Source organism: Dipodomys ordii, unplaced genomic scaffold (assembly GCF_000151885.1).
Source record: "Dipodomys ordii isolate 6190 unplaced genomic scaffold, Dord_2.0 Scaffold198, whole genome shotgun sequence".
Classification (NCBI taxonomy): domain Eukaryota; kingdom Metazoa; phylum Chordata; class Mammalia; order Rodentia; family Heteromyidae; genus Dipodomys; species Dipodomys ordii.
Window position 1 is genome coordinate 218,451 of NW_012267414.1, and position 23,793 is coordinate 242,243.

The 23,793-nt window shown below is 40.5% G+C and overlaps 2 protein-coding genes across 6 annotated transcripts in view; one reads left to right on the plus strand and one right to left on the minus strand.

Moving 5' to 3' along the window:
• Nucleotides 1–2,049, plus strand: part of Plk4 (polo-like kinase 4) — a 36,412-nt gene extending 34,363 nt beyond the window's left edge. Inside the window, exons 15-16 of the mRNA XM_013034874.1 lie at nt 193–299; nt 1,893–2,049. Coding sequence (XP_012890328.1) covers nt 193–299; nt 1,893–1,992 — 207 coding nt within the window. The 3' untranslated portion in view covers nt 1,993–2,049. The remainder of the gene's footprint in view (nt 1–192; nt 300–1,892) is intronic.
• A 1,850-nt stretch (nt 2,050–3,899) lies between these two features.
• On the minus strand, nt 3,900–22,307 carry Mfsd8 (major facilitator superfamily domain containing 8). Of its 5 annotated transcripts, none has more exons than XM_013034864.1 (11): nt 22,217–22,307; nt 20,184–20,227; nt 17,971–18,211; nt 16,420–16,533; nt 15,944–16,088; nt 14,471–14,526; nt 12,818–12,926; nt 9,105–9,239; nt 5,459–5,562; nt 5,122–5,369; nt 3,900–4,168 (listed from the first exon to the last, which is right to left on the minus strand). In XM_013034864.1, exons 1-11 carry the CDS (start codon nt 22,233–22,235, stop codon nt 3,962–3,964), a joined length of 1,422 nt encoding a protein of 473 aa, XP_012890318.1. In that variant the 5' UTR covers nt 22,236–22,307; the 3' UTR covers nt 3,900–3,961. The 5 variants fall into 5 exon arrangements, with proteins under 5 accessions (XP_012890318.1, XP_012890319.1, XP_012890321.1 ...); XM_013034865.1 differs by having other exon boundaries at nt 17,971–18,060; nt 20,123–20,227; nt 22,217–22,304; XM_013034867.1 differs by having other exon boundaries at nt 17,971–18,060; nt 22,217–22,300.
• Between the last annotated feature and the right edge of the window lie 1,486 nt (nt 22,308–23,793).

The following is a 23,793-nucleotide window of genomic DNA, read 5'->3' on the forward strand; positions in this document are numbered from 1 at the left end:
GCTGGGCAGGAACTCAAGATTGTCCACCTTCAGCTCAGCTTGGATAATTTTTTTTAAGCTATGTAGAGGACAGGGCATGTTCATGAATGAATGAATGACAAAAACTACATGAAAACTTAGGATAAAACTATACCTTGTAAGAAAACGAGATCTCTACTGTGTAGTTACTTTGTGTGCTTGTTATGTTTCTAGTTAACTAGTGGAGCTGTGTGGGTTCAGTTTAATGATGGCTCACAGTTGGTTGTCCAAGCAGGAGTATCTTCTATCAGCTACACCTCACCAAGTGGCCAAACAACTAGGTAAGTTCTTTAAATGTTGGTTGAACTGCAACCTTTTCCTGTAAGTTTGCTCTTGCTGTATTAATATAAGTGATTAATAAAGCCACTGTTCTTGTTTGTGTTTTTTGTCACGGGGACTGAACTCATGGCCTGGTCACTGTCCATGAGCTTTTTCTTTTTCTTGGCTCAAGGCTCTACACTTTGAGCCATAGTGTCACTTCTTGTTTTTTTTTTTAATGGTTAACTGGAGATAGGAGTTTCATGGACTTTCCTGCCTGGGATAGCAGCAAACCACAAACCTCAGATCTCAGCCTCAAAAGTAGCTAGGATTACAGGCGTGAGTCACTGGCGTCCACCACTATCTTAATAGTTATATTCTCTAAAAACTTCATTATTCTTCACAGCTCAATCTTTTAAGTATGTCTTTTATGATTACTGATTATTTACATTAATGCACAGAAGTTGGTATGAGTAACCTTTTCATAATGCACTTGAATGGTTAAATTCCTTATCACCTTATGATTCTATAGAAGAGGCTGACCCACAAGGGAAACCTTTTGTTACATGTGTATATATGCAGTACTGTCCCTAAGAACTACTCTTATAGTGAGTAGTATATATAACATGGAAACAGTAATCTTTTTATTTTATTGTTGGTTATGGGGCTTGAACTCTGGCCCTGGGCGCTGTCTCTCAGCTCTTCAGCGTAAGGTGAGTGCTTCATCACTTGAGCCACAGCCCACTTCTGGTTTTCTGGTGGTTAATTGGAGACAGAGTCTCATGGACTTTCCTGCCCTGGCTGGCTTTGAACTGTGATCCTCAAATCTCAGCCTTCTGAGTGGCTAGGAAAACAGGAGTGAGCCACCAGTGCCCGGTTTCTGTGGTCATTTTTGAAACTTAACATTTAATAGAAGTGATTTCAATGAATCCAGATTTACAGCTTTAGAAATCAAAATCCTTTTTTATATAAAAGCCTGTTATTTAAATGTTTAGAAATTAATGCCTGTATCCTAACTACTCAGGAGGCCGAGATAACAGGATCATGGTTCAAAGCCAGCCCAGGCAGAAAAGTCCATGAGACTCTTTTTGTCAGTCGTGGGGCTTGAACTCTGGGCCTGGGCACTGTCCCTCAGCTCTTCAGCTCAAGGCGAGACCTCTACCACTAGAGCTACAGCGCCACTTCCGGCTTTCTGGTGGTTTATTGGAGATAGGAGTCTCATGGTCTCTCCTGCCCGGGCTGGCTTTGAACCGCGATCCTCAGATCTCAGCCTCCTGAGTAGCTAGGATTACAGGCATGAGCCACCAGCGCCCCAGCGCCCGGCTTCCATGAGACCCTTATCTCCAGTTAAACACTAGAAAACCAGAAGTGGAGCTATGGCTCAAGGCAGTAGAGAGAAAGCTCAAGGACACTGCCCAGGTACCTAGTTCATTACTGATAGGAAAAAAGAAAAAATGGGGTTTGCTTCATTCATACAGGTATCTATTCATAAATAATTGTATTGTTTTTCTTCAGATGCCTGTATCACTGAAGAAAGCATTACTTAAAAATATAATGTGGTTTTTAAAATATTGTTAGAACCAAGTTGTTTTTATATTTCTCTTTGCTTCACTTAGGTATGGAGAAAATGAAAAATTACCAGAATACATCACACAGAAATTACAATGTCTTTCTTCCATCCTTCTGATGTTTTCCAATCCTTCTAGTTTTCATTGATCAAAAAACTTCTTTTAGATGTCTATATTTAATAAACAACTTTTTGGCTGGCTTTCATATCAAGTGATTTTTTAATTTAATATAACTTTCGAAAGCCTTTCTAATAAGAAGAATGGAATTTGAGTTACCAAATACAGTGGTCATAAAGTAAAATAGGGCTCCTTATACCCCAGTTTATTGTAGTCATATATTGGTATTGAACAACTGGTTTTGTTTTTTTTTAAGTGTGTGTCAGTGCTGGGGCTTGAACTCAGGGCCGGGGCACTATCCCTGAGCTTCTTTAGCTCAAGGCTAGCACTCTACCACTTGAGCCACAGTGCCACTTCCAGCTTTTTCAGTTTATGTGATACCAGGGCTTCATGCGTGCTAGACAAGCACTCTACCACTAAGCCACATTCCCAGTTCCTCAAACAAGTCTTTAAAGCAAAAATATAAATGATGTGTGATATGCTGTGCTTTTTTATTGGCTTCCCCATTTTTCAGATGTATTCAGAGTCATGGACAAAATGGGCAATAGTTTTGGCATTTTTGGGTGTGTAAATAATGTACATTTGTTTTAATTAACATAAATATATATTTTGTATTTATTTTTGTAGCACCAGTGTCTGATGAAACATGTTTGCAATGTACTTTGTAAAAAATGATAAATATGTTTTTTTATCTTTTGATTTAATAAATATTTTGAAGTACTAAAAATTGCTTTTAAATTACATTAATTTAAAATTTTAGTTTTGTTAATTAAATATTAAGTATTCTGAAAGTGATGTTACTTAAATACGACAGCCTAATATTTCTGATGGTGTGTATTCCAGAAGGTTTTGGAACTATTTCTATTAAGTAGGCAAGTATACAATCACCATTCCTGAGCAATTTTTTGGGAAGGGTTTTACCTAAGCAAATAAGTTGCATATTTAATTTTTTAACAGCCTAATAGAAAAATGGAGAAGGTAGTGGATAGTTTGAAAGGAAGAAATCCATATGATGAAAAATACAGAAACAGTACAATCTCATTAATGGTGAGGAAATGCAAAATTAAACCAAGAGAATCATTACTGTTATCAGAGTTGGTAAAATGAAAATAAAAACCCTAATGTGTCAGGGCACAGTAGATTATGCCTGTCACCCTCCCTACTCTGTAGGCTGAGATCAGGAAAACTGCTCTTTGAGGCCAGCCCAAATGAGTTTGAGAGATGCCCCATTTCAATCACTTAAACATCTCAGCATGGTGCAGTAAGGGAGGAAAAATAGAATCCCTGTCTAGGTCAGCCCGGGGGTAATGCAAGCCTCTATTTGAAAAATACCAGAAGCAAAAGAGGATCAAAGCATGGCTTAAGTAGTAGAGCGCTTAAGCACAAGACCCTGAATTTAACCTCCATCTTACTTTATTTGTGCTAGTCCAGGAGCTTGAACTCAGGTTCTAAGTAATGCTTTTTTTTTTTTTTTTTTTGCTTAAGGCTAGTGCTTGACTTACTTGAGCCACAGTTCCACTTCTAACTTTGCTGGCTAACTGGAGATGAAGAGTTCACATCCCAGGCTTGTCTTCAAATTGTGGCCCTCCTATCTCAGCCTCATGGGTAGGATTACAGACACCAGCCATAGGCTTCTGTTGCTTTACGTTTTGTATTTCAAAATGCAATATCTGCAGACTGGCACCGAGTTTGTCTAGCAGACTTACAACTAGGAAAGGCCACACAGCAAGTGCTTTTCCCTATCTTGGCTTTTTTTTTTTTTTTTTGTCAGTCGTGGAGCTTGAACTCTGGGCCTGGGCACTGTCCCTGGAGCTCTTCAGCTCAAAGCTAGCACTCTACCACTTGAGCCACAGTGCCACTTCCAGTTTTCTGGTGGTTAATTGGAGATAAGAGTCTGACAGACTTTGCTCCCTGGGCTGGCTTTGAACTGCAATCCTCAGATCTCACCCTCCTGAGCAGCTAGGGTTATAGGTGAGAGCCACTGGCACCCAACTCTTGGCTTACCCTTGAATCCCCCCATGCCTCACAGAAAAGGCAACAAGTCTTTTGTATACCACTCCCAGGAGGGTGATGGTGAGCACCACGATTCCGCACACAAGGCTGAATGCCCACCGTGGTCCCAAGTAAGTATACACGTGGCTGATGAACACAGGCCCAAGAATCCTTGCTCCGCTTCCAGAAGCTGTTAGCCAGCCCATGTACACACCCTGGTTATCCGGTGGGGTTGGGGAGAAGGGACAGAAAAGTATTAGAGTTTAGTTAGTTTAATGCTGCTATTATCAAACTGGCTAACATAATCACTTTTTCTATACTATTTAAGACAAAATGCCTCTCAATAAAAAACGTATTTCAAAGCCAGGTGTCTGCAGTCCTAGCACTCAAGAGTCTAAGGCAGGAGGATGATGAGTTCCAGGCCAACCTGGATTACATAGCAAGACCCTACTGCAAACACTTCAGTGAGTACATAAGCCTATATCACAGTCAAAGAAAAATAATTCAAGGACAGAGCTGGGAAGGTGGCTCAGTGAGAGCATGCTTGCCTAGCATGCATGAAGCCCTGGGTTCCATGACTCAGACCACATAAACTGAAAAAAGCAGAAGAGATCTGTGGCTCAAGTGGGAGAGCGCTAGCCTTGAGCAAAAGAAGCTCAGGGACAGTGCTCAGCGCAGAGTTCAAGCCCCAGAACAAAATTCAGTAAAAATGACTTTAAGCTCAGGATCACTGAGTTCAACACACGTTTAAGTTGTATCCAATATGCATTATCATGCAAGCACTGCAAAAATTATTTTGCCTGTATTCCTGGCACCAGGGAGGTTGATGAAGGGGAGAGGTGGAGGTCAGCGAGATTCCACAGCAAGTTCCTAGCTAGCCTGAATGACATCAAGAGCTTGTCTCAAAAACAAGGTTGTTTTTCAGCTTTAAAATGCTAAACATGATTAAAAAATCCCTCTGCCTGGGAACTGGAGGCTTGGCTCAGGTTGTAGATTAACGGCCAATGAGCACGAGCAAAAGCATCAGATAACCCAGAATTTGAGTTCTGGTCTCAGACCAAAAAAAAATCCTCTGTCTGTGTAAAAAAAAAAATAGAGGATGGTAGCAAGAAATGTAAGTTCTACAAGTCTATTTCACATAACTTCTCAACTTTCAGGAAAAGGATACCTGAGGTCTGGGTCCTATGATTTTCGAATACAGTGTGTACGACATGACATTGCAGGCTGGGTAGCCTATGCCCAGCAGCCCAGCTGAGGTGAGGAGCTGGGCCAGATGGATCACCGGGGTATACAGGCACCAGGCTTGCTCAACGGGGCAGCCAGTTGGTGGTTCATTCTGACGTTCGCTGGCAGATTTCCAAAGACCAATAATAGTTTCCCCAAAGGTAGTATTAGGAACTGAATTATTATGTAAATCTGTAAAAACAAAACCGTACAGTGAACAACTTGTTAGTTTACATAATGAACAAGACTAGCAGGTTAATGTCAGAAATGTATGGCTGTACCTTCCCACTGTACTTTAGGCAGTTGACTTCCCCAAGGTAACAGGATAAGGAAGCCTGCCAGTACAACTGTGAGTCCTCCCAGCAGAGCAGCACGCTCTCCAATCCTGTTCACGAACAAAAACCGATTTTTAAATGAAATACTATAACAGCTCTATTACTTTTGTAGCTTAAAAAAATAACTTGTTAGATACATATACATAATTACAACACAAGTGCTTTATAATATTTATTATAAAGGTGATATACAGAGGGGTTGCAGTTACAAAAGTCAGGTAAAGAGTACATTTCTTTTTGGACAATGTCACCTTTTTCCTCCCTGTTTCCCAGTGATTGTTAAATATAATTCCCTACTAAAAGCAACCAAAGCCACTTGTGATGGTGCATACCTATAATCCTAACATCTGGGTAGGGAGAGGCAGGAGGATCAGAGTTCAAGGCTGGTCTGAGCAACATAATTGACACTGTCTCAAAATAAATTAAAAAAAAAAAAAGCCCAAAGGCTATGGACATAGCTCAGTAGTATGCAATGTAGCATGCACAGGCCCTGAGTTCAATTCCTAGCATAATGGTACACACCTGTAATTCCAGTGTATTTAGGAGACTGAGACAGGAGGATTGAGACTGAGACAGGAGGATTGAGAGTTTTAAGGCCAGCCTGGCTACACAGGATTTTGAGACCAGCCTGGGCTACACAGACAGTGCCAAACAACGACAACAAAACCTGAGTCTCTCTGAAAAATCACTAATTGATTTATTTATTGGTTGGTTGGTCATGGGGCTTGAACTCGGGGTCTGGGTCCCTAAGTTCTTCAGCTCAAGGCAAGTGCTCTACCACTTGAGCCATAGCACTTCTGGTTAATTGGCAATAAGAGTATTACAGACTTTCCTGCCCAGGCTGGCTGAACTGAGATTCTCAGATCTCAGCCTCCTGAGTAGCTAGAATTAAGGCATGAGCCACCAGTGCCCAACTTAGTTAATTTCTTTTTATATCAAGAAACAAAATATATATCTTAGGTCATGACTGTTAGCTAAGAAAAAAAGGGGCTAAGCTGATTGTTAAAACAAAACAACCAGGCACCAGTGGCCCATGCTTGTCATCCTAGCTACTCAGGAGGCTGAGATCTGAGAAACGCAGTTCAAAGCCAGCCTGGACAGGAAAGTCTGTGAGACTCTTATCTCCAATTAACCACCAGAAAACTGGAAGTGGTGTTGTAGCTCAACTGGTAGAGCACTTGCCTTGAGCTGAAGAGCACAGGGATACCAGGCCCAGAGTTAAAGACCCACGGCCAAAAAAAAAAGAAAAAAAAATGTGAACACCAGAAAAAGAACTATGGGAGCAGGGCAAATGTATAGGATGAACCCGGGCTACACACTGAGTTCCAGGCTACCCTGGGCTACAAATGACAGTCCCTCAACCCGCCCCCCCCCCCAAAAAAAAATGTCTCACACCAGTAATCCTAGCTACTTAGGAGGCAGAGGGGATTCAAGTCCAGCCCAAGCAAAAAGTTCATAATCAATAGCTAGGATGATGGTAAACATCAACTGTCCCTCAGCCATAGTGGGAAGTGAAAACAGGATCATGATCCAGGCTGGCCTGAGCAAAAAGCAAAATACTATCTCAAAAACAGCCAGAGCAAAAGGACCGGAGCCATGGCTAACGTAGTACAGTGCCTGCTTAGCAATTGCGAATCGAAGTCAAACCTCATGGTGCCTCTCCTAAAAAGGTAAGGATGTAGCACAGTGGTAGTATGTTTGCTAGTAAACATGAGGCTGTGGGTTCCATTGCCAGTAACAAAAATGAAAAGACATGAGACTGAACTGAAATATACTAGTTTTATAATCTAGGAGTTGACATTCTCTTACAGTTAGTGCTTGGGAATGAACCCAGGGCCCTGCTCTTGCTAGACAAGTTCTCTACTACTTGGGCCATATACCCCCAAGTCCTACTTGAAGCAGTTCTCTGCTTCACAGTTACCTTCCTCAGAATTTAACTTTGTCATGATGATGATAAAGTATTTATAAATTGAAAACTTTAAAGTTCTAGAGTAAGTTCAGTAATTTTATGAGTTTATCTTGAGACAGCGTCTTCATAGCTTAGGCTGGTCAGGAACTCATGACCATCCTTGTCTCTTACCTCTGGAGTAATTCAGTAATCTTTTGTATTGCCTTTTTGTTGTTGTTGTTGCTCACAGGACTTGAATTCAGGGCCTGAGTGCTGTCTTGAGCTTTGTATTCAAGGCTCAAACTCTAACACTTGTAGCCACAAAGCCATTTCCAGTTTAGCTGGAGATAAAAGCCTTACGGACTTTCCTACCTGGGCTGGCTTTTTTTTTTTTTTTTTGGTTGGTCATGGGGCTTGAACTCTGGGCTTGGGCCTGTCACTGTGCTCTTTAGCTCAAGGCGAGCACTCTACCACTTCAGCCACAGCACCACTTCCAGTTTTCTAGTGGTTTATTGGAGATAAGGGTCTCATGGACTTTCCTGCCCAGGCTGGCTTTGAACCACGATCCTCAAATCTCAGCCTCCTGAGTAGCTAGGATTACAGGCGTGAGCCACTGGCATCCAGTCATTATTTTGCTTTTTTGACACAGGACCCCATTAACCCAGAAGGGCAGGCCTACTGCTCCCAAGTAGCTGGGGTACAAGTGTCTATTATAATTTCAGTTTGGTAATCTTAATCAGAATCTCCAAATTTAACACAGTGGTTGCAAAGCATATATTACCATATACAAGGATATTATTTTGTAAAATAAACTTCTAGAAATGCTTTTCAAGAACCATAAGGGGCTAGGAATGTGGCTTAGTGGTAGAGTACTTGCCTATGAAGCCCTGGGTTCCATTCCTCAGTACCATATAAACAGAAAAAGCCCGGAAGTGGTACTGTGGCTCAAGTAGTGGAGTGCTAACCTTGAGCAAAAGAAGCTCAGGGACTGGCCAAAAAAAAAAAAAAAAGAGAGAAACATAAAATATAAAAGATACGAGACAAGTATTCCCTATTTAAGATATTTTGCTTTATCAAAGACATGCTATGGAATATATGAATGGCATGTAATCTCAATAAATACACATCCCTCTGCAAACTTTTTTTTTTCTTTTTTTGTAATTGAACTTGATGGCTAGGTACTGTCCCTGAGCTGTTGTGCTCGATTAGTGCTCTGCCACTTTGAGCCACAGCTCCACTCTGTTTTTCTAGTGGTTAACTGGAGATGAGAGCCTCATGGACTTTCCTGCCTAGGCTAGCTTCAAACCTCAATCCTCAAAACTCAGTCTCCTGAGCAGCTAGGATGACAGCAATGTTTATAAACTTTCAAGGACTGAAACATACATAAAGGAAAAGCTTTAAATTATTTTTAATACATTTACAATGTTAGCTTTATTTCATATTTTTTTAAATATAGATTTGATCTGGGGGCCAGGGACTCACATGCAGAAATATCCATGAGACTCTTCTCTAATTAATCACATCCACACAAAAGCCAGAAGTGGAACTGTGGCTCAAGTGGTAGAGCACTAACCTTGAGCACAAAAAGAAGCTCAGGGACAGTGCCCAAGCCCCAGGACTGTCACGTGCACATGCACGTGCACACACAACCCCCCCCAAAATAAACTATAGATCTGAAACAAATCCAAAAGCATTTTAACTTACGTTTTTGAAAGTAATTTAACTCCCATGAAAATAACAACTGCTTCAACTCCAAGAGCAGCAAGTATTATTCCACCATACAGCACAGCCTGCTCCTGGGTCCAGCCGTACATATCCATGGTCAAAGGAGTCAGTATCCTAAGAAAAACAAAAAATAAATTATTGTCTTATTAAATTCTGTGACTTAAAATTGAGTATAAAGATGAATAATGCCTACCCATTTGAGGATTTACATCTAACAATGACACTGGCCTATTTTGAACTCTGCTTGGGCAGTCCCTGAGGTCCCTTATGCTCAAGGCAAAAGTAAATTTTAAAAGCTACCATCTTTTCAAATCAGAATGGTTTCGGTATTTCTGAGAGCCCCTCTGTGGTAGGCTTTGTTCTCCCTGTTAAGGAAGTGAGCGTGTTTCTAGCTGCTCAGCACGGCTTCTCTTAGCCAACAGATTGTTTTCACCGAAATTCCCATGTACTAGGGGAAAAGGTTGAAAGGGTGATATCAAGATGTGGTGTGCTTATAAATGGTAACTCCTTTGTACGACTATTCAAAAGTAATATAAATAGTAAACATGCTGCTAAACTTTTCTAAAGCAAATACACTGTGAACTCATCTCTTTTCAATGCAATAATGCATTAATGTTAATAGAATCTATTGAAATTTTTGGCTCTTATCCCTATCTTTGAATGTGTATATTTTTCTCCCTCACTCTCTCTCTTCCTTTATATGATTGTCTCCTTCCTTGACAGAGGTTTTTTTCCCTCTATTCTGCCATCTTCTGTTAAATGGCTACAAAATGAAATCATTTTTATTTTCTGGTGCCCATCCTGGGGCTTGAACTCAGGGCCTGGATGCTGTCCCTGAGCTTCTTTTATGGAAGGCTAGCACCCTAACTACTTGAGCCACAACTCTACTTCCAGCTTTCTAATAGCCAGGATTACACCAGTACCTAGCCCAAAAATGGAAATTTTATTTAAAATATTCTTTTTTTTTTGGGTCCAGTCGTGGGGCCTGAACTCTGGGCCTGGGCAATGTCCCTCAGCTCTTCAGCTCAAGGCAAGCACTCTACCATTTGAGCCACAGCGCCACTTCCGGCTTTTTTTTTTTCGGCTTACGTGGTGCTAAGGAATCGAACCCAGGGCCTCATGCATGCAAGGCAAGCACTCTACTACGGAGCCACCTTCCCAGCCCTATTTAAAATATTCTTTAAAAAGAAAAAGCCAGATGCAAGGGCTCATGCCTGTACTCCTGGCTACTCAGGAGGCTGAGATCTGAAGATCACAGTTCAGAGCCAGCCTGGGCAGAAAAGTCCCTGTGAGCCCACTCAAAAACTGGAAGTGGCCGGGCGCCGGTGGCTCACGCCTGTAATCCTAGCTACTCAGGAGGCTGAGATCTGAGGATCGTGGTTCAAAGCCAGCCCGGGCAGGAGAGACCATGAGACTCCTATCTCCAATAAACCACTAGAAAACCGGAAGTGGCGCTGTAGCTCAAGTGGTAGAGCTCACGCCTTGAGCTGAAGAGCTGAGGGACAGCGCCCAGGCCCAGAGTTCAAGCCCCACAACCGCCAAAAAAAAAAAAAAAAACTGGAAGTGGCACTGTGGCTAGCAATACTGCAGATTACCTTTTAAAAAACTAGATATTTATTTCCATCCACTATTTTCAACTCTTTACTGGTCCATCCACGCTAGTATAATAAATCAAGGTGAATGGGAACTGTGAGGTAGTTTTGGAAAAAAAAAAAAAAAGGTAAGTCTTCTATTTGTGAAAAGAAAATACCTTGGAGGCTAGGAATGTGGTTTTGTGGTGGAGGGCTTGCCTAGCATAAATGAAGCCCTGGGTTGGTTACCACATACACAGAAGAAGCTGGAAATGGCACTGTGGTTCAAGTGGTAACTTGCTAGCCTTGAGCAAAAGCAGCTCAGGGACATTGGCCAGGCCCTGAAGTCAAGCCCCAGGACTAGCAAAATAAAAAAAATACCTTGGATTGGAGGCATAGCTCAGTTGGTAGAGTACCATCCAATGAGCAAAGCATCAGGTTCTGAGTTGGAGTGCTAGTCAGGAAACAAAAATAAGAAAAAAAAAAAAGCCCAAAGAAACAGATGGGATCTTCTGGGGGGAAAATATTAGTGCTTAGAGTCCTTTTTCTTTTGGTCAGTTGTGGGGCTTGAACTTTGGGCCTGGGCTCTGTCTCTGAGATCTTTTGCTCATGGCTAGTGCTCTATCACTTGGAGCCACAGCACCACTTCCAGTTTTCTGGTGGCTAATTAGAGATGAGTCTCATCAACTTTCCTGCCTGGGCTGGATTTAAACCACAATCCTCAGATCTTAGCCTCCTGAGAAGCTAGGCTGGAGATAAAACATTTGCTAGGTGTCAGGGTCTCATGCTTTAATTCTGCTCAGAAGGCTGAGGATCATAGTTCAAAGCTAGCCTGGGCAAAAAAGACCATGAGAATCTTACCTCCAATTAGCTTAATAAAAAGCCAGAAATGACATTGTGGCTCTAAGTGGTAGAGCACTAGCCTTGAGCAAAAAAGCTCAGAGACAGTGTTTAGGCCCTGAGTTTAAGCCCAATGACCACAAAACAAAACACTTAAAGATAGCACTAGCGTATGATCTAGAAATTCCACTTCTATGTATATGTACAAAAATAATTAAAGAGCTAGGAATGTGGTTTAGTGGCTTAGAGTGCTTGCCTAGCACACATGAAGCTGTGGGTTCCTTAGTAACATACACAGGAAAAGCCAGAAGAGGCGCTGTGGCTCACTCAAGTGGTAGAGTGCTAGCCTTGAGCAAAATAAGCTCAGGGACAGCTCAGGCCGAGTTCAAGCTCCAGGACTAGGAAAAAAAAAAAGAAAAGACAAGACTCAAATGTTAGAACAGCATTCTTGAAAATAGTCAAAAGGGAAAACCACCAAAGTGTTAACAAATAAATGGTCAAATAAAAAAGTGGTTTAGGGCTGGGAAGGTGGCTCAGTGGTAGAGTGCTTGCCTTGCATGCATGAGGCCCTGGGTTCGATTCTTCAGCACCACATAAGCAGAAAAAGCCGGAAGTGGCACTGTGGCTCAAGTGGTAGAGGGCTAACCTTGAGCTGAAGAGCTGAGGGACAGCACCCAGGCCCAGAATTCAGGCCCACAACCATTACCCCCAAAATAAGGTAAGCTGAAGCACTTAATACTTTAATAATTCTGAAAAATACATCAAGCCATATACATGTATTAGCATAAAAGTGCTACAATATGTTGGTAAGCGAATAAACCAACTTGTCCAAATGATATCATAGTCTATGTAAGTGTAATAGTCGCAAAACACGTGTTTGAAAAAAATTAACTGAAGATCTGGCAGTGGTTACTTCCACAGAAAGTTATGGATGTCGAAGTGTAATATTTGGGGTTTTTATAATAAGAATGCACTTCTGTATAATTTAATAGACATTTTAAAAATCAAAGGGCTATGTGATAAAGGTAATGAAGCCTTCACAAGGTTATTAATTTTGTAATACACTTGTTTTTTTCTTTTCAGAATCAGGATTTAAATAGAGCTAAAATTTTCAGATTGAGTCCAATATACATAAGAAATTATGTCGCCTAAAGCTAATTACATTATAATACAATTTATGCTCTCAATGTCATATCAATAAAAATATGCTTTATATATCTACATAAATAACAGCAGATTTAGAAACAGGTTAACAATTTGATTTGGGTAAGTAAAACTTACGTTTCAAAAAGGGCAAAAATAAATAGAACCACAAAAAACAGGACATTAGTGGCCACAACTGCAACTTGATCAATATTTCTTTGGAGAATGTGAGGTTCATCTGTACTTGCTATAAGAAAAAAGAAGAAAAAAAACACATATCATTTTTCTCATGATGCTAAGATAGTATGGAAATTTCTTACAAATTCTGTGAATAAACAATCACTTTTAGGTTTCTTTTTTTTAGTGTGTATGCCAATCCTGGGGCTTGAATTTAGGACCTGGGCACTGTCCCTGAACTTTTGTGCTCAAGGCTTGGTCTTCTACTATTTGAGCTGCAGCTCCATTTCTGGCTTTTTTTTGGTAGTTAACTGGAGATTAAGGGTCTCATGGACTTTCCTGACTAGGCTCGCTGCAAACTATGATCCTCAGATCTCAGCCTCCTGAGTAGTTAGGATTATAAGTATGAGTCAAGGCTGCCTGGCACTTTTAGGTTTCAAAGCAGTTTAAAAGTAACAAGATTTAGGGACTGGAAAGGTGGCTCAGTGGTAGAGTGCTTGCCTTGAGCTGAAGAGCTGAGGGGTAGCACCCAGGCCCAGAGTTCAGGCCCTACAACCAACAAAAAAAATAAAATAAAAAGTATGCAATATTCTGCTGGGAAGGTGGCTCAGTGGTAGAGCGCTTGCTTTGCATGTATGAGGCCCTGGGTTCGATTCCTCAGCACCACATAAGAAAAAAGAAAAAAGCTGGAAGTGGCGCTGTGGCTCAAGTGGTAGAGCAGTAGCCTTGAGCTGAAGAGCTGAGAGGGACAGCGCCCAGGCCCAGAGTTCAGGCCCCACGACCAGACTTCCCCCTTCCTCCCCCCAAAAAAAAAGTTTGCAAGATTCTATTTCAACTAATTAAAAAAATTATATGGAAATAATATTATTGTAATTAAGGATATTAAGAACTGCTTGAAATAGAAAAGATACACTTGGAGCAAAGTTACTGCACTCCAAAGATCTAAAAGGACAGGCACGGATGGCTCATGTCATCCTAGCTACTCAGGAAGCTGAGATCTGAGGATCATGGTTCAAAGCCAGCTCGAGCAGGAAAATCCGTGAAACATTTCTCGCTAATAAACCGCCAGAAAACTGGAAGTGGTGCTGTGGCTCAAGTGGTAGAGTGCTAGCTTTGAGCTCAAGAGTTCAGGGACAGCACCCAGGCCCAGAGTTCAAGCCCCACGACCAAAAAAAAAAAAGCAAAGATCTCAAAGGTTCTAGGGTAGTGGATCCCTGAAAATAAGACAATTTTTTTTTGCGTGGGGAGGCAGTACTATGGATTTGAACTCAGGGCCTCCCAAGTTGCTAGGAAGGTGCTCTACACTCCAGCCCCTGTGTTTTTCAAAGACAGTCTCAAATGCAGGCCCTACTACTTCTGCCTTCTGTATAGCTGGCATTACAAGTGTGAACCACAGGTATGCTTGGCCCAATCAATTTTTAGCAATGACTGACTGTAATTTTCCAATCATGAACACCAAATAACTGATAAGTGCAAGTTTCTTTTAAAAACCATTTACTTTTCACCCTTGAACATGTTTCCCATACCCACTGTTTGTCCTCAGATGCCAAATCTAAATAAACATCAGACAGAATAATTACACACATTTCAATAATGTCAATAGGCTAACAGTACCTTCCTCAAAATTAGTATTTTTACACTGTTGTCCTGAGTCATTCACACGATGTTCTCTTAAAAAGAAAAATATAACATATTATAAATGTGTGGAAATCTCTATATATAACTAATGTAAGTTAATTTTTAAGGAAATAGTGTTTATACCATACTTAATATAAAACAAATGGTTTATTACTAGCATTTTCCACATTCTAATATAGTTTCTTTAATAGCTTCTGACATTACTACTGGTATGAATTTAACTTATGAACTTAAAAAAATAAAAGCATATATATATATTCCCCCCAGTAGTGGGGTTTTAATCCAAGCCTTGTACATGCTAATGCTACCACTTCAGGCATGCCCCAACTCTTTTTATTTCAGGATACTTTTTTAGCTAGGCACCCCAGTTTTTGTTATTGGCTAGCCCAGGCATGTTTTTTTCCTTATGGCCTTTCAATTCGATAAAGCACTTTGAAGTGACACAAACTGGCCAGAAGCCCATGGCTCATGCCTGTAACCTTAACTATTCAGGAGGCTGAGAACTAATGATTGTGGTTTGAAGCCAGCCCAGGCAGGAAAGTCCCAGAAACTCTTATTTCCAATAAACTACTCAGAAGTGCACTAGCTTTGACTACAAGAAGTTTAAGGACACTGCCCAGGCCAGGACAGGAAAAACAAAAAACACACAAAGTGACAAAACTTTCCTAGTTGTTGAAATTTCTAATATACATAAAAGATACAAGTAACCTGGGTATGTAAGGGAGAAACTAAGCCTTTAATCTACTTGAAATGTTGCTTTCATGGGGCTGGGAATGTGGCTTAGTGTTAAAGAGTGTTTGCCTAGCATGCATGAAGCCTTGGGTTCAATTCCTCAATACTGCATACACAGAAAAAACTGGAAGTGGTGCTATGCCTCAGGTGGTAAGAGTAAAAGCCTTGAGCAAAAAAAAAAAAAAAAAAAGAAGCTCAGGGACAGCACTCAGACCCTCAGTTCAAACCCCAGGACTGACAGGAAAAAAAGGCTGGAGACTGGATTCATCCCATTGTCCTACTCAAAACACACAGTAAATCAAGACCAACGCTTACTCTAGTGGCTCATGTCTGCAATCCTTGCTACTCAAGAGGCTGATATCTAGAATTGCAGTTCAAAGCCAGGCCAAGCAGGAAAGTCTGAGAAACTTATCTTTTTTGGTTACCAGGCTTGAACTCAGGGCCAGGGCGCTGTTGCTGCTCAATTTTTTGCTCAGCCTCCTGAGTAGTTAGGATTACGGGACATGAGCCACTAACATCCTGACTTGGGAAACTCTTACCTATAATTAAGCAATCATTAATTTTTAACTAAATGGGATGTGGAGCTGTGGCTAAAGTGGTAGAGCACCAGCCTTGAGCACAACAGCTAAGAAACTTCATGGGGTTATCCTTCAATAATGACATAACTTACTACATTTCACAATCTACCAAAGAAGCTTACCATATCCACCTACTTACCTTAAAATAGTAATAATCAGAATAATATTTAAAATTCCCAGGAAGGCACCAAGTAAAACCGGTGCTGTATACATGTTTATCTGCAGCTTAATCGTATCCCATGTCACACCCTTTTCTCCAATGAGTACAAAACAGGTCTGAAAAACTAATTGAAATGTACACAGATGAATATGGGAGGCACAGGCCAAATATATGCAAAGACATCACAGAACTGGAGATAACACCATTATACATTCTCAACAGAGCCAATGGAAAAGTTGAGATACTGATATTCATGTATATCTCCTGTAATTTGTATCTTTCAAACGCGTGCATGCGCACGCACACACGTACATACACACACACACACACACACACACACACACACACACACATTCTCATTATTCACAGGTTTTTATACTTGGGTTACATTTAACATTTTAACCTCAAAGGTTTTCCTCATTCAAACCTAAGAAATACTAATTTGAGACACCTACCTGGCCCTAGAATGAAGCCTAGTGCTTGACATGTACTTGTATTTGCCATGGACCCCGTTCTCTCCTCAAGAGAAGTAGCACCAGCAATATATGATCTGACAACTGCTACATTCCCTATAGAGAAATACAATAATCTACAGTAAAAAAAAAAATCTTTCAATTTATAAAATTCAATGTAATTTGGTTTTAAGCATGAAAAAAATATTGGCTAACACTACTGTTTCCTCTTTATTTTTATTTTTGTGGGTCGTGGGTCTGAACTCTGGGCCTGGGTGCTATCCTTCAGCTCAAGGTGAGCGCTTTACCACTTGAGTCACAGCGCTACTTCCAGCTTTTTCTGTCTATGTGGTGCTGAGTAATTGAACCCAGGGCCTTATACATGCAAGGCAAGCGCTCTACCACTGAGCCACCATCCCAGCCCATTTCCTCTTTATGATCATACAAATAATGTAAGATATCTTTATTGGACAAATTAATGAATATAGTGTTTTTACTAAAATAAGAATTTTTTTCAATGACAGTATTTTCATTTTTTTAAAGAATTTTAAAAATTAAAGCTATCAAAGCTGTTTTAATCAGAAAACCGTATTTATTGAGAAAGCAAACAAATGATTGTGACAATTTTTTTTTTTTTTTTTGGGTCAGGTCGTGGGGCCTGAACTCTGGGCCAGGGCGCTGTCCCTCAGCTCTTCAGTTCAAAGCTAGCTCTCTACCACTTGAGCCACAGCGCCACTTCCGGCTTTTTTCTTTTTGCTTATGTGGTGCTGAGGAATGGAACCCAGGGCCTCATGCATGCAAGGCAAGCACTCTACCACTGAGCCACCTTCCCAGCCCCAACAACTTTTTTAATAGCCTACCTACACTCCCTACCTACACTGGGGGCTTGGATGCATGCATGCTTGCTTGCTTGGCCAGCACTCTACCATTTAAGCCAATGCTGAATGTCAAACACTGGTGGTTCATGCCTGTCATCCCAGTTACTCAGAAGGCTGAGATCTCAGGATTGAGGTTCAAAGCCAGCCCAGGCGGAAAAGTCCATGAAACTACAATTAACCATCCAAAAAAGCCAGAAGTGGAGCAGAAGCTCAAGTGGTAGAGCCCCAACTTTGAGCACAAGAAGCTCAGAGGGCCAAGACTCTGAGTTCAAGCCCCAAGACCAACACACATATACACACAAAGAAGTAACAATTAACAAACTCTAAAAGTATCTTCAAAAGACTGCTTAAAAGTATCAAAAACTGTCTCTTAACTACAAAAGGCTTATTGTCTAATTTATGACCAAGAATGAAAAGAACAGAAGACTATAAATGCCAGAAATAGACAAGTTAAAGCTCTACTAAGGGGTAAGATGGCCTGAGATGGCTCCATGTAAGAATTAGAACTTAATATCTTGAAGGATGAAGAACCATGAGAACAAAAGAGAGACCAACAGGGAACAGAGACATTATGATCAAAGGAAAACTGAGAAGGAAAGAAGTAAGAGGAGAGGGCCATAAAAGTTAGGATGAATGTGAACTGAACACAACAAATATGTACATGCAAATACGTTACCTGCTCCGAAACCCATCAGTGCCCGAGCCATCAACATGTAGTATTTATTGTGGGCAGCTGGGACATGGACATATGCATACAGGCAATTGGCTGCCACCGAAATAAAGATGGAAACAATAAGAGGTTCTCTTCTTGGCCTATAATTAGACCATAAACCAAATAAAGGTGAAGCTACCATTTGGCCAAGACTAAATGAAGCAATAACCCAGCCCAAAAAACTTGCGTCAGCGGTCTGATCAATCTGCAGAGAAAAGCACAATGTTTTAGGAACTGCTATCCAAGAAAGGATTTTGCCCTTTGACAATTATAAAACAACTGTAAACATTTATATGTACATTTTTATGTGGACATAAGCTTTCAAATCAGTTGGACAACTGATTGCTACATCATGGAGAAAAACTATAATTAGCTAGGTAAGAAACTATCAAACTGTACTGTTTGCATTCCTATCAGCAAATCTTTCTAGTACTTTTGTTGAAACAATCTAATTATACTAACTACTAGGGTAAGTTAAGTAAACTCTAAACATACAACATGGAATGTTACAACATTCCATGGTAAGTATTAATGATTACAAAGACATGGAAATAAAGTTGTCTCTTGTTATCCATAGGGTACAAAAGTTGTAGGACTCCTGAAGATATCAAAATTAGCAGATCTGTAAGTCCCTTGTATGAAATGTATTTGTATACCCCTACCCATTCTCAGCCCTTTATTATACTGCCTAATACAACACCAAGGCTATGCGAGTAGACGGAATAACGGCAAGGAAAAATCAGTCTATGTACAGTTTGTACAGAAGAGTTTTTTTTTCCTTTTGCAAATATTTTCAATCTGTAGATGAATCACAAATGTAGAATCAGAGGATAAAGGTGGCCAATTATATACAGAAACCCCCAAGCTGAGGAGGTGACACTAGAGCAAAGGCTTCAAGAATAAATAAAAGGTAGCCTTGAGCACAAAAGCTCAGGGACAGTGCCCAGGACCTAAGTTCAAGCCCCAGGAACCACACCCCCACCTCAAAAAGAAAAAAAACAGAATTAGAGTTAGGAGAAAAGCCAGAAGAGCAATGTCATTAAAGCACTGAAGTTAAAGATGGAAAGAACTACAATGTTAAACACGATGTGTATGCCACCTCAAGTAAGGGCTAAAAACTATATTAAACATAAACAGGCTGCTTTTCTTGTCATTATCCTCTAAAAAACAATTTGGTTAATATTTATATATTAACACTGTACTAGGTATTACATGTGAAGCACATGAAAGATGTAAGTAGACCACATGCAGACACTGCATCATTTTATACAAAGGACCTGGGCATACGCAGATTTTGGTACCCTTTGTGGGTCCTAAAAACCAATCTGCTAGAATAGCAAGAGGCAAATATATATTATTCTTAACAATTTTTTTTTTTGTCTGTCATGGGGCTTGAACTCAGAGCCTGGGTACTGTCCCTAAGCATTTTTACTCAAGGTTAGTGCCACTTTAAGCCACAGCTCCACTTCCAGTTTTCTGGCAGTTAACTGGAGATAGAGTCTCACGGACTTTTCTGTCTGGGCTGGCTTTGGACCATGGTCCTCAGATCTCAGCCTCCTGAGTAGCCAGGATGACAGATATGAGCCTCAGGCACCTGGCTTTCACAATCTTTTCTGAGAACCCAAATTAATTATATGGGAAAAACATGAAATGATTCTGCATAAATATCACCTGTGCATTTTGGGAGTTTGGACTATTTCTAGTTTAGTTTCCTTTTTATTAGGAATTGGTAATAATGGGATGTAAAAGTGACTTATAAATAGATGATCAGATATCTTCTTTTGCCTGTTTCAGATATAATCATATTCTCCTAGCATAACACACTTTTTTCTTAAATAATTTTTTATTCAGATTGATTACATAAATTTCACAAATTTCACAGTATTGTGGGATAGTGATACTTAAAAAGTCACAAACACATTTTAACCTTCACAAGGCAAATTATCATTATCATGGTCTATAAAGTTTGTGAATTCTATGAGCAACACACTTTTATATCAATACTATTATTTACACAATAAAGTATATGCTAACCATACTACTGTTTCTTTTGAGAAATTATCTGTTATTCTAGTATAAACTACGGAACATTAACGAAACTCTCTAAGATGCTTACCTAGGTAAGAGTTAACTCTACTACAGTCACTTAAGAGAAGAACAGACTGAAATGCACAAACCTTGTGGAGGTATGGCCATATTGACATTATCACAATAGAAAACCCTGTGATAGGGAAAACTTCATTAGTTATGACAATATAATTGCTACTATAGATACGATTTTTAAAAGTATATTTTAAAATATTGTGAACCTATAAATACACACATACAAACTGCCTAACTTATAAAGAAAAAGATTTTAGTTAATAGAAGAAAATACCAAATACAAAACAACAGAAAAGGTCAGATAAGTTGATGTTAGGTGAAATGTACCCCAAGATAAGTATTCAAATGTTTTTGCTTTCATGCAATTGTTTCTAACATATTTATAAGATGATTTCTTTGTTGCTTTGTATGTCCCTCCCCCACGGTATAACCCCTGCTTTCACTGTATTTCATGTTGGTATAATTTGTGGAGGGGAAGGGAAAAAACAAATCATTTAACTAGGGATACAGGTGGACCCATGAGATGTACACATCCTTATGTTGAAAAACAAACTTTACAACTTTGGTGAGGGGCAAGGGGGGCGGGGGGATGGGAAGGGGAAACAAAGGAGGAGGCAACAATGCTTGATAAGAAATGTACTCATTATCTTGCCCATGTAATTGTAACCCCTCTGTATGGTATTTTCACAATTAAAAAAAAAAAAACTCTATAAAGACTGATATACTAAGCCAGGCCCTGGTGGCTCATGACTATTATAATCCTAGCTACTTAGAAGGCTGGGATCTGAGGATCATGGTTCAAAGCCAGCCTGGGCAGGAAAGTCTGTGAGACTCTTATCTCCAATTAACCACCAGAAAACCAGAAATGTCACTGTGGCTCAAGGTAGTAGAACCCTACCCTTGAGCATAAAGAACTCTGGGATAGCATCCAGGCACTGAGTTCAAGCCCCATGACCAACAAAAAAATAAAAATTAAAAAATTAAAAGCCAGTGCAGAGGCTCATACTTTTATCCTAGTTACTTAGAAGGCCAAGACTGGGATGACTGAAGTTCAAGGACAGTCCAGGCAAAATGTTCTCAAGACCCCATGTGAACAGTAAAAAACCGAAAATGGTGCTCTATGACTCCTTCCAGCTTCATGGGGAGCATACACAGCAGCCTTGTAATCCTGGCCAGTCCAAACAAAATGTGAATCCCTACTTGAAAAATGGTGCTCTATGACTCCTTCCAGCTTCATGGGGAGCATACACAGCAGCCTTGTAATCCTGGCCAGTCCAAACAAAATGTGAATCCCTACTTGAAAAATAGCAAAAAGGACTAGAGGCATGGCTCCCGCCGTACAGTGCCTAGCAATGACCAGGCACGGTAGACTCCTCTACGTCTGGAGTTCAAACTCAAATACTGCCCAAACAAAAACAGGACAGAGGCCATAGTCTAGATCTGACAGCAGACAGAAGCCAAGCCGCTGCTCCCAGGAGAAGTGACAGGAAGCTAGATGGTATCACTTCACAGGACAGTAACTCTCAGATCAGATCAGTTGGTTATTAACAAGTTACCAGAAAAGGTAGCAAACACACATCACACTGGCTCCTTAATAAAAGAAGTTCTTGGGAGAATAACTTAAGGATGTAACCATTAAGGTGGATATTTGCCAGAAGAAACATCTTTTTGAGGAGCAAGCTAGGTCCTATTTCACTGCATTTTACAAAGTAGTTGTGTGGTGGTTTATACTTATTAACAAAAGCAGTGGCCTAATGGATGGATCATGAATACAGTGTACTACTATTTAGCTTTATAAAGGAAATTCTAACACTGGTAAACTTTGAGGACATTATGTGAAATGATATGAGCTAGTCACAAAAAAGTAAAAGATTTGTGATTCCATTTTTGTGGTCAAATTCATAGAAATGGAAAGTAGGATAGTGTTTGCCAGGGTTGGGAAAGGAGGAAGTAAGGAGTTAATTTGATTATAATGTTTCAGTTTTGAGAGATGAAAGGTTTTATAGATTATATAGCAATGTTAATATATTTAGTACTACTGAACTAAGGTATTAAATGAGTAAAGAATATTTTATAATTTTTTAAATGTGTAATTTCTAAAACTTACCTACACTGCTGAGAAACATAGTAAGATATAGAACCCTAATAGATCTCCACCGGCTCTTATAGTGTTCTTCAGTTTCTGTAACATCCCATTCTCTAGATACAAAGAAGAAAAAGGTAATACAGGTGAGCATCAATAATTGAAAATCCAAAATACACTAAAATCTGAAACTTTTTGAGAAATGATACTCTAAGTGGAAAGTTCTACACCTGATCTTACATGACAAGTAGTCAAAACACAAATGTAGCCAGGCCAGTGGCTCACACTTGTAATTCTAGCAAGTCAGGAGGCTGAGATCTGAGGATCACAGTTCAAAGACACCCCAAGCAGGAAAGTCCATGAGACTCTTATCTCCAGAAAACTGGAGATAAGAAAACTGGAAGTGGCACTGTGGCTCAAGTGGTAGAGCACTAGCCTTGAGTTGAAGAACTCAAGCACTGCACCCAGGCCCAAAGTTCGAGCCCCATGACCACCAACACCACAAAAAAAAATATATTGTCTAGAATTATCTTCATATATTCCAAAATTGGGAAAATCCAAAGTCTGAAACACTTTTGTTTCTAAGCACCTTAAATTTATAAGGTTGAATATACATGTTGAATATAAATGTTTAAAGCATTTTTATATAGTAGTAATTTTTTCTTCTCTAAAGTCATTAAAATGAAGCTGGTAACTCCTGGCTCAGGCTGTAATCCTAACTACCAAGGAGGCTGAGAAATGAAGATCATGGTTCAAAGCCAGCTCAGGCAGGAAAGATTCTTATCTCCAACTAGCCACCAAAAAGCTGAAAGTGGCACTGCAGCTCAAGTGGCAGGGCGCTAGCTTTGAGTACCAAAGCTCTGAGACAGTGCCTAGGCCCTGAGTTCAAGCCCCAGGACTGGCAGGGAATAAACCATATGACAGGCTCATCAATAATACGCTCTTTTCTGCTACACTTGTTCATCTCTGAGTAAGATTTTTTTTAACGTTTTCTCAGATTGCATTTGTGTGTCATTGTATACAATACTTGAAAGACACAAGATGGCTTTATAAAGAAAAGACAGTCTGGGAAGTTGGCTCAGAGGTAGAGTGATTGCCCAGCATGCATGAAGCCCTGGGTTCCATTCCTCAGTACCAGACACAGAAAAGGCCGGAAGTGGCGCTGTGGAAGAGCACTAGGCTTGAGTGAAAAAAGCTCAGGGACAGTGTCCAGGTCCTGAGTTCAAGCCCCAGGACTGGCAACAAAAAAAAAGAACCGTTCGATCCTGTCTGGTCTCACTTTAAGGCACACACAAAACAAGTGCATAGCTGGGAGAAAGCAGGGAGGGATGGGACTGTCCAAAAAGAAGTGCCCTCGTCACCTGACTTCTGTACCCTAACCCTCCTACACATTACGTTTCTTTTTACTTTGCCGGTCCTGGGACTTGGACCCAGGCCCGGGCGCGGTCTCTGCGCTCTACCACGGGAGGCACAGCGCCACTAATCGGAGAGACGCGTCTCCCGGGCTTGCTGGGCAGGTTTTGAACCCTGACCTTCAGACTCGGCCCCCGAGCTGCTAGGGTCACGGGTGCGCGTCCCCGGCGCGCGGCGGCGAGCCGCGG